Below are 12291 nucleotides of genomic sequence, written 5' to 3'. Positions count from 1 at the left end.
GTTGCCAATATATATATATAGATAGATAGATATATATATAATCATATTCAATATAATTTATATTTTTAAATAAAAAGAAAAGAAAATTATGATGCTTTTTTGTTTTTTGAGTGTTAGATATGAAGTATATTTTATAATTTTTATGAAATTTCTTTTTTAGTGAACTTTATTTTTATATATTTTATTTATTTTTCATAAAATTAATAATTTAAATTATTTTAAAATTTTCTAAAAACCCTAAAGACAATTGAATGAACAAACATCCCCTCACCCTCACCCTCACCCTCACCCTCACCCTCACCCTCACCCTCTCCCTCTCCCTCTCCCTCCTCCCCCACACTCATATAAGTAAAATTTTCAATATAATTCCAACTAAATTTCAAAAATAAAAAAACAAACATACAATTTCCATAACAATATAATTCCAACTAAATTAAAAAATAAATAGAATATTACACCATTTCAATACCAAATATTTATTAAATATCCGATGCTCATTTATTGTGTATTTTAAAATCATAACATTAGGAACATTTCTAGATCATAGATTGGCTCATTCCACAATCACAACATTATATGTATTCCAGAATCATAACATTATTGGTTAATTCTAGAATCATAACATTATGAACGTTTCTAGGTCATAGATTTCCCAAGATATTTACCTAAATTTTCTTGTGAACCTAACCTATTTATGGTCCATGTTCGATTATCACCATATGCTAGTATTCGATATCTTCCATAAGTTCGCATGTCATCGAAACTACGTAAGCCCCATGTTTCGTCATTCACGATATACAAGCCTAGTTGTAACCATCCGCGGGTCATCTATAAAGCCATATCGGATGCGAAGCTCCCACGTATAAAGAGAACACATAAAGGAGAATTGCACATGGTGTCTCGTGGCATCTCTCCGTAACTTCCACCCTCACTAATACACTAATAAAATAGAATACGCCCACAGAATACGGGCGTCCCAGCAGCTTTTCCCGTGACTCCTCCCTACTTTTACTTCGTTACTTATACCCTTCCCTTTACGGCACAACAGAACGGATTTAGACTCTAAAATTGTTCACGTGTGAGCCATGGTCCCTATCGAACAAACCCCACTGTAAAAGTCAAAACCATTTGCGTTTACATTACCATTCAACTCCCTTTACATGAATTTCACATGCGAAGAGATTTACATGAGTTTTACATGAATGTAATGCGCGAAGAGATTTTAGGGAAAGTCGGTAAGTAATGAAAGTTGATCTTTATCCAGTCTCCGGCCTTCTCTCCATTATAAATAGCCCTCACTACAAGTTCCTTTTCGACAACATAGCCCGCGTTGAGGAGAATCCGAAAGTAAACAGGAGATATTGATTCAGTTTTCGTGAGTTCGATTTTGTTTCATAATAGGTTTTCGCCATGAGCGTGCAAAGCAAATGCATCGATATCCGCCATGTTTTGGCACTGAAGCAGTTCGCGAGAAGATGGAAGAAGCTGGCCAGCGTCCGCAAGGCGGTTCAGGCTCTGGGCAGGAAGCTGCTTTTCTGGCGGTCGTGCCGGATTACTTTTGTGTCCGGTAACACACAGGTCGATGTCGTCGGGTTGAACGAGTCGAGCAACGGGCATCGTCGGTCGTTGTCGGCCATCCCGCCAGACGTGCCGTTGGGACACCTGGCGGTGTACGTTGGACAGCATTGCAATATGCGATTTGTAATCCCGGTGGCCTACTTGAACCATCCGGTGTTTAGGGCACTGCTAAAGCAGGCCGAGGAGGAATTCGGCTACGCAGACCGCGGCGGACTTGCGATTCCCTGCGACGAGTTCCTGTTCGAGCACATTCTACGACTCTTCAGCGGAAAAGGCCTCGCCGCCGTGAGCCATCTCGACTTGGAGGCGGTTAAGAGCAATTTCTGTAACGAATGGAATTGCTCGTCTGAGGTGAATGGAATATCGTTCGGCAATGAATCGAGACGTCTTCTTCCTCCTTTCGCACAGAAATCCATTGTCTAATACAGCTCCCGGGTGTAGAACATTGAGAGCTCGGCAATGGACACTGTTGAGCCATAAGTAATTGATTCTTATACCGCTGCTGATATATGTATTCTCCTGTATAAGGAATTATATGGAGGAGGAAGGACGGCCAATCAGCTGGAAAACCCTGTTGTTGTTGCAGGCGCTGCAATGATAGCTTGCAGAAAACTTCAGCAAAGGCACCCCGGGTGTTCAGTTGTTTGGCTATAACTAATTCATTTTCTACAGCTCCTGATATATGCATTCTACTCTATAGATAATTTATATGGCGAATAAAAGGGCACACAGCTGGAAAAACCTTCACTTGTTGCAGACCCTCCAATGATACCTTACAGGAACTTTGAGCAAAGACATGCCGGGGTTTCAGCTGTTCGTCTACAAAACGCTGTAGCGGTTCTTCGACTACTGCAAACACAGACTGTACCAAATCTCAGCAGATACAAAGCTAGCACAAATTTGCGTGTCTACCCGCAAGATCAGTTTGCAGGTAACGAATACTCTTCAATCCAGTAATATTAGCTTCTGCAAACCTGGAAAACCCTTTGAAGACTTCGGCTAGCATCTTGAGTTGTGGATTTTGGAAGAAAATCGAATATCTAAACGATAACGGGTTTTCTAAAGCTTACTTTTAATTTCAAACAGATCTCAGTATAAATATACTATGTTTTTGTATTTTCCTTGTGATTGCGTGGTGAGAAATGGTAACAGTACCATTTCATCTAAGTACCCAACTTCTCAATGAGCGTATGGTTTTACATTTTTACTGTTTGCTGTATTCATTTTCTTTTTACGTGAAATGAGGAAACATTAGCTATGTTAGCCAGTACCTTTATCCATTAAGCCATTGCAAGCTTGTGTTCTGTTTTTCGAAGCATCCCTTTTAATTAAAATGCAATGAGAAGCCAGTGTCAAGAATGCTTTACCACTTTCGAAGTATCCTTCGTCAAAATTATGATTATTAATTAATATTAAGAGATACTTACAAATTAATTTATTATTCTCTTAGGTAAGTATTAACATGGTCAAAACATAGTTTATCATATTCATTTATAGGTAATCTGGGTAAGTATTAATATGGTCAACTTAATAAATTTAATTTATTATATTCATTTATAGTTAAAAGTTCACAGGGATAGTCTATAGGAAATCAGCCGTGATTATAGATCACCATTTACAAAAGCTGATATTGAAATGTGAAAAATAATTATCAGTGTCATAATGTATCAAATAAAAGTCAATGTTACAATTTGATGAACAAAAATCAATAGGAAATTGTGATACAAAAATGATTTCAAAAAATGATTTCATATGTAATAAGGATATATGGTTATGTGATAAACAAAAAAAGATGTGATAAGAAAAGTTAACAAACAAATATGAAACCATGTTTGAACATGGTTGACTAAGGTTGATTATAGTTAGCCATAGTCATCCACGTCAATCTTATTCAACCAATCAAATATGGGAAATCACAATAAACTATCATCAACCTTAGTTGACCATGAATAAGCATGGTCATCTATTATCAGCCATAGTCACCATGTACTCAACCATGGTCAATATTTTCAACCTCAATCAAGCTTGAGCAAGCATGGTCATCTTCGATCAACCATAGTCACCATATTCATCATTTATTAAGCTTGGATAATGTCATTGACCATAGTCAGCTATGGTTACCATGTTTTACTATGATTTCTTATGGTTAGTCAATTATCTAGCTCGTAGATAACTTTGGTTAGCATCATCAACCATAGTTGACCATAGTGAACTTTAGTTTTTCATAGTCATACATGACCAGTTAGAGTCAAAGATGGTAAAAAATGACCATGGTCATCTTTGATAAACCATAGTCAACCCTAGAAAGCCATGGTCAATCCATTCTCAACCATGCTCAACATGGCAAACCATGATCAACCATGACTAGAATTGTCAAGCATGCTTAACCAAGGTTGTCATGGTTGAACATGAGCAACCATAGTCATCTATTGCCAACAAGGACAACCATAAGCTATTATATAAAATTATTTTTAACCATTATGAAATTGGTCAAAGAATGTTCATTTCGTAATCAACATAGGCAACCATAGTCAATCTCAAAATGTTATAATCAACTATAATTAGTTGCAGAAAATTATGGCCCTCCATAAAAATCTATATATTAACACAATAATCCTTAGCCATAACTTGAACAAAAGTAGCTATAGTCAATCATAATCTAGCATAATTAATAATTATCTTTGCACACCTTCATCACCATCTAACAAAATCACAATATGACTAATAAAATCATACTAATATGCATTCATCTTACATTTTAATCACATATTCTAATATAATTAACTTAACATGATTTAAAACTTATATATTAGTTATTATTTAACTTAACATGATTTAAAACTTATATATTAGTTATTATTTAAAAAGATTTGGATCACATGTATTTAATCAACATTGAATTTCAAAACAGATTTTTTTTTAATAATTTTGATAAATAATAAGAAAAAGGAAAAATAAACTTTAATCTTATTATTGTTGAACTTAGAAATTATCCAAATTTGAACTGAGAAAATATCTTTGGATATGGTCGTATATTCGTGTAAATATGCATAGGTTCGTGGTTATGCTGTGCTACGAAACATAACGTACTGACATACGTTTTTAAGTTCACTTTGTTTGTAATAAATAAACCAAAATCGTTGTTGTGAATTTCTTTTCCATTAATTTTAATTGCAGTTGTAACGTAAGTAATTTGTTTCCTTCCTCTTCCAACTAATCCATTGAATTAAACTCCAAAGATATTGAAAATGAATTATCATAAAATTGGCCACAAACGCTAAGTGCAAAGGTGAAAATGCGTAAATCAGTATTTCATGTCACATAGAAAACATATCCATTCAACTGAGCCAAGAATATATGATACGTGAGTCATCATCAAATTAATCACGGGAGCTTTACTCATATGGACGACATGTTTGGTAAATGCTTGTTTTTTCTGTCATTTTCAGTGCTCAATATGTATTAGCTATTAAATGTGTAAATGTAACCTAATAAATATAGCTATCATTTATTTAGATCAATATTATAATTAGGTCAATATGCCTTCTTATGCATCAACAATCGTTTACACTTTTACCCTGCTCCATTCGATTAGGTGAGACACTTTCAACCGTTGATTTGAAGTGTTCGATTCATTATCCCTTGCCGTGAATTGCATCTGGCAAGCATGCACTGCACTTTGACTACTTTTTCCAAATATCGGTTGAGTTGCCTTCTTTTCACCTCCGAGTTCTACTGTGCATTGAAACACTTCCAGCAAGCCTCAATCTGAATCCTCTTCCACTCTCTGTTCATTAAGCAACTTTTCACCTCCGAGTTCTGTTGTGCATTGAAACACTTCCAGCAAGCCTTAATCCGAATCCTCCTACGCTTTCTGTTCATTAAGGAAAACGAGAAACTTCCAAGATGTGGATATCATGCCCAAGGGATGCATGAGCATCGTGCGAGAAAGCCCTAATGCTGCCATTGTCAAATTCAAGGCCGGAAGTATCGAGCCGGCCCATCACCATACCTTTGGGCATGATCGAAGAGAGTGTGGAATCTCACTAAGAATCAGTGCTTCAATTTGGGCCCCGGGGATTATCTCTATACTCCTGCGTCTGATGTGCACAGGGCGCAGTATTTCACGGATACTGAGTTTTTCATCAGATGGGATGGGCATTGGGATATATTTCTAGACGAGGATTTTCCCATAGCAGTCAATCACATTAAGGCGAATGCAGAGGAATCCAAATAGGTGTTTTTGCGTGTGTAGAAGCTCATATGCAGGTGCAAGCAATAAGTTGATTCTGTGGTACTATGTTGTCTAAAGTTTCTGTAGTTTATTGTCTAGGGATGGATTATGTATGCTATTTCCTGAAATTATGTTCAGGTCTTTTATATATATAATAATTAAACTATATATTCAAAGTTTTCCTAATACCCTTTGTGATATAAATAAATTTCAATGAACATCAAACTATTCTCATAATTTGGACGGATTCTTGCAACATATCGTCGGCAGGTTTTTTTTCCCTTCAATTTTGTCATTCCTTCCTTCTGGTCGAGGAAGGTTCCGGACCTTCACGTCTTACCTGAGCTTAGGTAAGGTCCTGGTTGTGAGCTCTACTCAGTCAAAGAGAGGGCCTTACTTGCCTGAGTAAAGGTAGCTCACTCCAAATTTTTAAGACCTTAATTGACCTTGAGTTATTTTATTTTTGCATAAGAGAAGCAAGGTGTCGGGTGGGCATGGGGGCTGAGTTGTGCAAAATTTCACGCCCTGTTGAAGGTAGAGTATGAAGGTGTGAAGAGAAACATGATGGGCATGGGAATTGCACTCCCTCAAGATGGTGGGGTTTGGCGAATTGCACTCCTTCAAGATATAGTATCATTATATATATGTATATTATTCTATATAAAATATAATAATAATATCATAGTTTCTAATGGAATTAACTTTTTAATAGCAATATATCAACTTGTTTTCTAATATTATGTTTTGACTTTCTAAATGCAATATACAATTATGGTTTTCAATGAAATATATTCGTAGGGGATAGTCATGGTGGTTATTGCCTTGGTCACTAGCAAGCTTCGTATATGCTTGGCCATCTATAGAGGTTTCTTGATTTTGGGTAATTAACTTAACCTCTTGATTTTGGGTAATTAACTTACTCTAAAATGAAATAAGACATTCAATGTGTTCATTGTAATATAAATATAAACAAAACATCTAAAGAAAAGTAATTGCACAATGATCCAGTCCAAGAAAACAAGGTTTTTTACAAACCAATTAACTCTTCCAGAAAAATTCAACAATTCCAATTTAGTAATCCTATCGGCCTCTCTTTGTACCTTTTGGCACAATTGCTAATTTACGCATGAGATGATATGGATATCTATGTATCTACTATTTTGAAGGTATTTTCCGACTGTTTTCAGGACCGGCAGGGGCTCGACTGATAAGGAGAGGAATTTGCCTCAGACAAGGAACGTAGTCGCTTGCTCGACAAAAGGAGAGCAAGGTCTTTTCATGAATTGAGAGACTGAACCTTCCCTAACTCTTCATCCCTATTCTTTTAGGGAATTTCATTGACTTATGCCATTCCTTGCCCTCCTATCGTCAGGCGAGCAATCCTTCTAAAGATTTAATGCTTTTTCACTCTTAAAAACATTTATCAACAATGGCTACTATCCGAAAGGAACAAGCATAATTATATTTTATCGCTTTGGGTGAATTATCAAGTATGGCATGAACAAACATTCCACATCAAAACATTTCTATTGGTTCACACCTGTTCTTCACAATAATGAACTGTTTTCTCCACGATTCTAATATATATTATTTCCTTCCATAAATAGTGGAGCAAGCATCTCAGGACCATGTTCTCTGCTGAGTGAATGTTATCTGAATGTGCCTGCAAATTTTCAATGGCCAATAAGCAATGTGACTTCAATTTAATTGGAAATCAATAAACATTCTTTCAATTATTCATTTAATCTGAAAATTGGTATAGATATAAATACATAAATGATTTAGATATGAGCACTCTCTTAATTAATTAGAAAATCTACTTTGATTATATAATCAGTAAAGTAAAATTATAAGCCTCATATAAATATAGGAATCTAGTTTATTAGAGAATATCTCTCAACCAAAGGAGATCAGACACCTAAATAATAAGAGCATACTTGATGTTGGAGGATCTTCTCTCAAAGATCACCCTTATTGAAACAAACCCCAAAAAGTGTCTTCCTAATTTTACCAAGGGAGTTGATTCTCATTATTAGACTCTTTAAATTGTAATATTTTAAATTAGAAGAATCTTTATAGTTAATATGTTATGCTAAGACATCCTTAGGGCACAAATGTTGAAAGTTTGTTAGGATAGCGTAGATTTTCATGAATGGTTATGATAATATATAAAGGAATAAAGTATTGGAAGGAAAGTGTGTGAGAGCAAAAATTAATTTGTCGAGTGAACAAACCATGTTGAAATTTTTATTATAGATATTTTGGTGTATTGATTCAAATGGCGAAATTTTGAGCATATTGAGGGGATATTGAGGAGAGTTTCGAGTAAAATTTTCAAATATTAGTTCACTATACTTTCAAAGATATATTCTATGGAAACGAACATTTGAGATTGGTACCAAAATTTGCTTCAAACTACTCATCTTCGAATTTTTGCTATCATTTTTTAGGACAATTTGTACTATGCAGTTTTGACGAGATGAAGGTGAGATCTCTCAATACTTTTCATCAAAATTTTAGGCATTGCTTCATCGTACTTTTGGGTATATGCTCTATAGAAATTAAGGTTTTTTAATAGTCCTAAAATTAGTTTCAAATAGATCACCATGATTAGTTTCAGAGATTTCTGGAGACATATAGAACTAACATAATTACCGATCAAACAGGAAAATGATCTAGTACCCATTTTTTTGAGGTAACAAAAAATCACTCGATTTGAAAAATGATGATACCAGAATACACCTTTTGTTTTGGAGCATATTTTTGGCACTTTAAATTTTTTGATGTATCAAATATGAACATTTCTTTGAAATATTAGTGATCTTCATGCTGATTTTAAAAAATAAAAATAAAAATAAAACGAAAACATTTATAAAAAAACTGAAAAATAAATTAAAATTAGTATATATATATATATAGTTTATAGAAATAAAATTAAAATTAATACATATTTAAATTTAAAAAAAAAACAAAAATTATATTATAAAATTTATATATATATATATATATATATATATATATATATATCTTAAGACTTCCCCCTCGTTCACCACCCGACCCTCGCTTCCCTCCCCGCACGGGGATTCCCAGAATAGGCCTGGGGCCCCTTTGATCGTTCACTGGGGTCTCGGGTTGGTAGGGAGGGTCGTGTGGGGAGGGGAGGGGGGTGAGGGAGAGGGAGGGCGAGGATGTGGGTTGGGTGAGGAGGGAGGGGTGCGTGGTGAGGGGAGGAGAGGAGGGGGAGGAGGGTTGTGTCGGGTGAGGTGGGGAGGCAACGGGGTTGGGATGGGAGTTTGGGTGAGTTGGGGAGGGAGGAGTGGGATGCAAAGTGAGGAGAGGAGGGGGAGAAGTGGGGGTCGGGTGGGGCGGCGAAGAGGTGCAACTGGAGTTATGTATTTTTAATTTATTTTTTTTAATTTTTAATTTATTTGGTTTATAATTTAAAATATATAATATAACTTTTTTTTAATTTTAATTTTTTTTTCAATTGTTTTCAAATTTTTTAACTTTTATAAGAATTTTTTTTTAATTTTTAATCTTTTTTATAATTTAAATTTATAATTTTCTTTTTTAAATTTAATTATTATTTAATTTGGTTTTTTATTTTTATTTTTAATCTTAATCTTTTTAATTTTAATTTTAATGGTTTTGATTTGTTTTTAATGTTTATAATTCTTAAATTTTTATTTTATTTTATTTTTTTATTTTTTATTTTGTTTATTTATATTATTTAATTTAAATATATTTTAATTTTTTAATATATTTTTTTTTGTTGGTAATTATTTGAAATTTTTTCCTTATATTTTATTTGATTTTTTAGCTTAAAAAAATGGTTTTAGATTTTTATTTTTTTTAATTTGTTTTTCTTTAAATTATATATATATATGAAAATTTTTCTTTTTTTATTGATATTTTGTTATTTATTTTTTGTTTCTTTCCATTTAGTTTTTTTATTCAATTTTTTTATTTTTCCAAATTAATTTTGGTATTTTTTTTTATTTTTATATGTTTGATGTTTTTTTTTTCATTTTTTATCTATATTTTATTGTTTTGTTAATGTTTTTTTTTTATATAATTTAAAACATTTTTAATTTTAATTTTATCTTTATTTTTAAATTCAAATATTTTAAATTTTTTTCATATATATATATATATATATATTATAAATTTTATAATGTAAATTAATAATATAATTTAAATTTTATGTATTTATTTATTTTTTAATAATTTAAAATTTATAATATAATTTTTATAATATATATATATATATATATATATATATATATATATATATATAGTTTAATTTTAAGTATTTTTTCAATTGTTTTGAAACTTTATTTATTTATTTATTTAATTTTTTTCGTAATTATTTAACTTTAAATTTTATAATATAAATTAATAATATAATTTAAATTTTATGTATTTATTTATTTTTTAATAATTTTAAATTTATAATATAATTTTTATAATATATATATATATATATATATATATATATAGTTTAATTTTAAGTATTTTTTCAATTGTTTTGAAACTTTATTTATTTAATTTTTTTCGTAATTATTTAACCTTTTTTTTAAAGGATGTTTTTGTTTTCTATTCTTCATTTTTAACTTAATATTTTCTTTCTATTTTTTTGTGGTTTTTTTTAGTTTTTAATTTTTTTATATATTTTTTAATATTTGATTTATTTTTTGTCATGAATCGTGCCCTTGGACAGTTGGGTTTCAGGGTGGCTGAGCAATTTTTTTTTGAGTTTTTAATTTATTTTTAATGTTGTATTTTATTTTTGTAACTTTTTTTTTTTTTTTTTTTAATTTTTAATTTTTATTTGGTTTTTATTTTATTTTACTCTTTATTTTATATATATATATTTTTTTTCACATGGAAAAAAGTCGTAATTTTCATTAATCATGGAAAATTACATTTTGCAGATGTGTAAACATATACTGAGTGAGACCGTCTCCTTCTCTGTTCAGAACCATGGTGTATATATACAGCATGTATATTCATCCATATATTCTGTACCAAAAAAGAAAGAACAAAAGATCACTTAACTTTTCCTCCACGCAGGGAGGGACAAAATTCATATCTCCGCGAATGTTCAGCAGAGCAGAAACATAAAACTATTAAAGGTTCCAGCCTGTGAAATATAAGTCTCCGCGCATGTTCAGCAGAGCAGTAATCAAAAAATAATGAGAGTTCCGGCCTGTGTCGACCGTGAAGTCCATAAGCTGTTACTATATAAGCGTATTGCTGTTATATAAAAAAACTATAGTGTTTATGAAACACCGTGCTTGTAAGTATCAAAAAAAAGAGAGTGTTTAAATGATGGTGCCAATCTACTGTGTGATTCCTCTTTGAGCTCGCAGGTCTATGTATGGCCTGTGATGGTAACGGTAGATGGTCCCATCCATATTCTCCTCCACTAACCAGTCTTCCTCTTGCCTCTGCGCTGCTTGCTTGGACAATTGGTCTGCCCCTGAGTTGCGCTCCCTGTATATATGATTACAATCAAATTTTTCAAAAGCAGCAATTAGCCTGTGTGATTCCACCAGCAGATGATGTAAAGAAAAAACATTGCAGTTTGATTTTCTGTTGAGCCAATTACAAACTATTTGAGAATCTCCAAATAATTGTAATTTTGTGCATTGTTTCTGTAGTGCAAAGTGAATCAGATTCATGGCTGTGGAGAGCTCTGCGAAATTGTTGGTTCCTCTTCCCAAAAACATCTGAAGCTTGAAATAGTGTGATTCCCGGAGGTAGAGCAGTGCGCCCCCGCCGCATCCAATGGCTTGGGCTGAGCCATCAAAATAGGCCCAGGGGTAAGATTTGTCAATGAGCTCAGGGGAGATGGTTCGGGGCGGGGCTGGGGGAGGGTCGTCCGGGAGGAGGGCATAATCAGCCATGATGTGGGCTCTGATGGAGGGCCAGGATGGGATCCGATGATCGAAGATGGAGCGATTGCGCGCCATCCAGATTGACCAGCACATAAGGAGAGGGATGTTCCGAGCCTTGCCCGAGTGGTGTTCAAACCAGTGAATCCAGGCGTCCATGATGTTTTGACCAACCCATCTGTGGGGGGAGGAGAGATCAGAGGTGATGTGGGACCATTGTTCCATAACCACAGGACATTGTAAGAAGAGGTGTTATGTGTCTTCGTCACTGTTCTTGCATAGATGGCACCAGAAAGGTCCATGAAAAGATCTTTTCTTCAGGTTTGAGCCCGTAGGTACTTTGTTGAAGAGGATAGCCCACATAAGCATTCTGGTCCTAGGGGCGGCTTTGAGCTGCCAGATGGCCTTCCACCACTGCTATGGTCGTTCAGGCTGGTAATGGTTCATAAGCTGCAGGTACCCTTCCTTTGGAGTATATGAACCATGTTTTGAATGGGCCCATACCAACTCGTCATACTCCTCAGTAATTCTAATGCGAGCTTGGCTCAGCGCATCAATGTAGTTCTCCCATTCAGTCCTCCA

The 12291-nt window shown here is 33.6% G+C and overlaps 1 protein-coding gene across 1 annotated transcript; it reads left to right on the top strand.

Moving 5' to 3' along the window:
- The first annotated feature begins 1385 nt into the window (after positions 1-1385).
- LOC149212571 (uncharacterized) lies at positions 1386-2576 on the top strand. Its single transcript, XM_089390623.1, has one exon. It carries the CDS (start codon positions 1411-1413, stop codon positions 1999-2001), a length of 591 nt encoding a protein of 196 aa, XP_089246749.1. The 5' UTR covers positions 1386-1410; the 3' UTR covers positions 2002-2576.
- The last annotated feature ends 9715 nt before the right edge of the window (positions 2577-12291 follow it).

The sequence above is a fragment of the Pinus tabuliformis genome, chromosome 1_1 (genome assembly GCF_031772625.1).
Source record: "Pinus tabuliformis cultivar Carrire ecotype Pingquan chromosome 1_1, CPIR1, whole genome shotgun sequence".
Taxonomy (NCBI): Eukaryota; Viridiplantae; Streptophyta; class Pinopsida; order Pinales; family Pinaceae; genus Pinus; species Pinus tabuliformis.
Note: the sequence above shows the minus strand (reverse complement) of the source record. Positions and strands in the feature narration are given on the sequence as shown.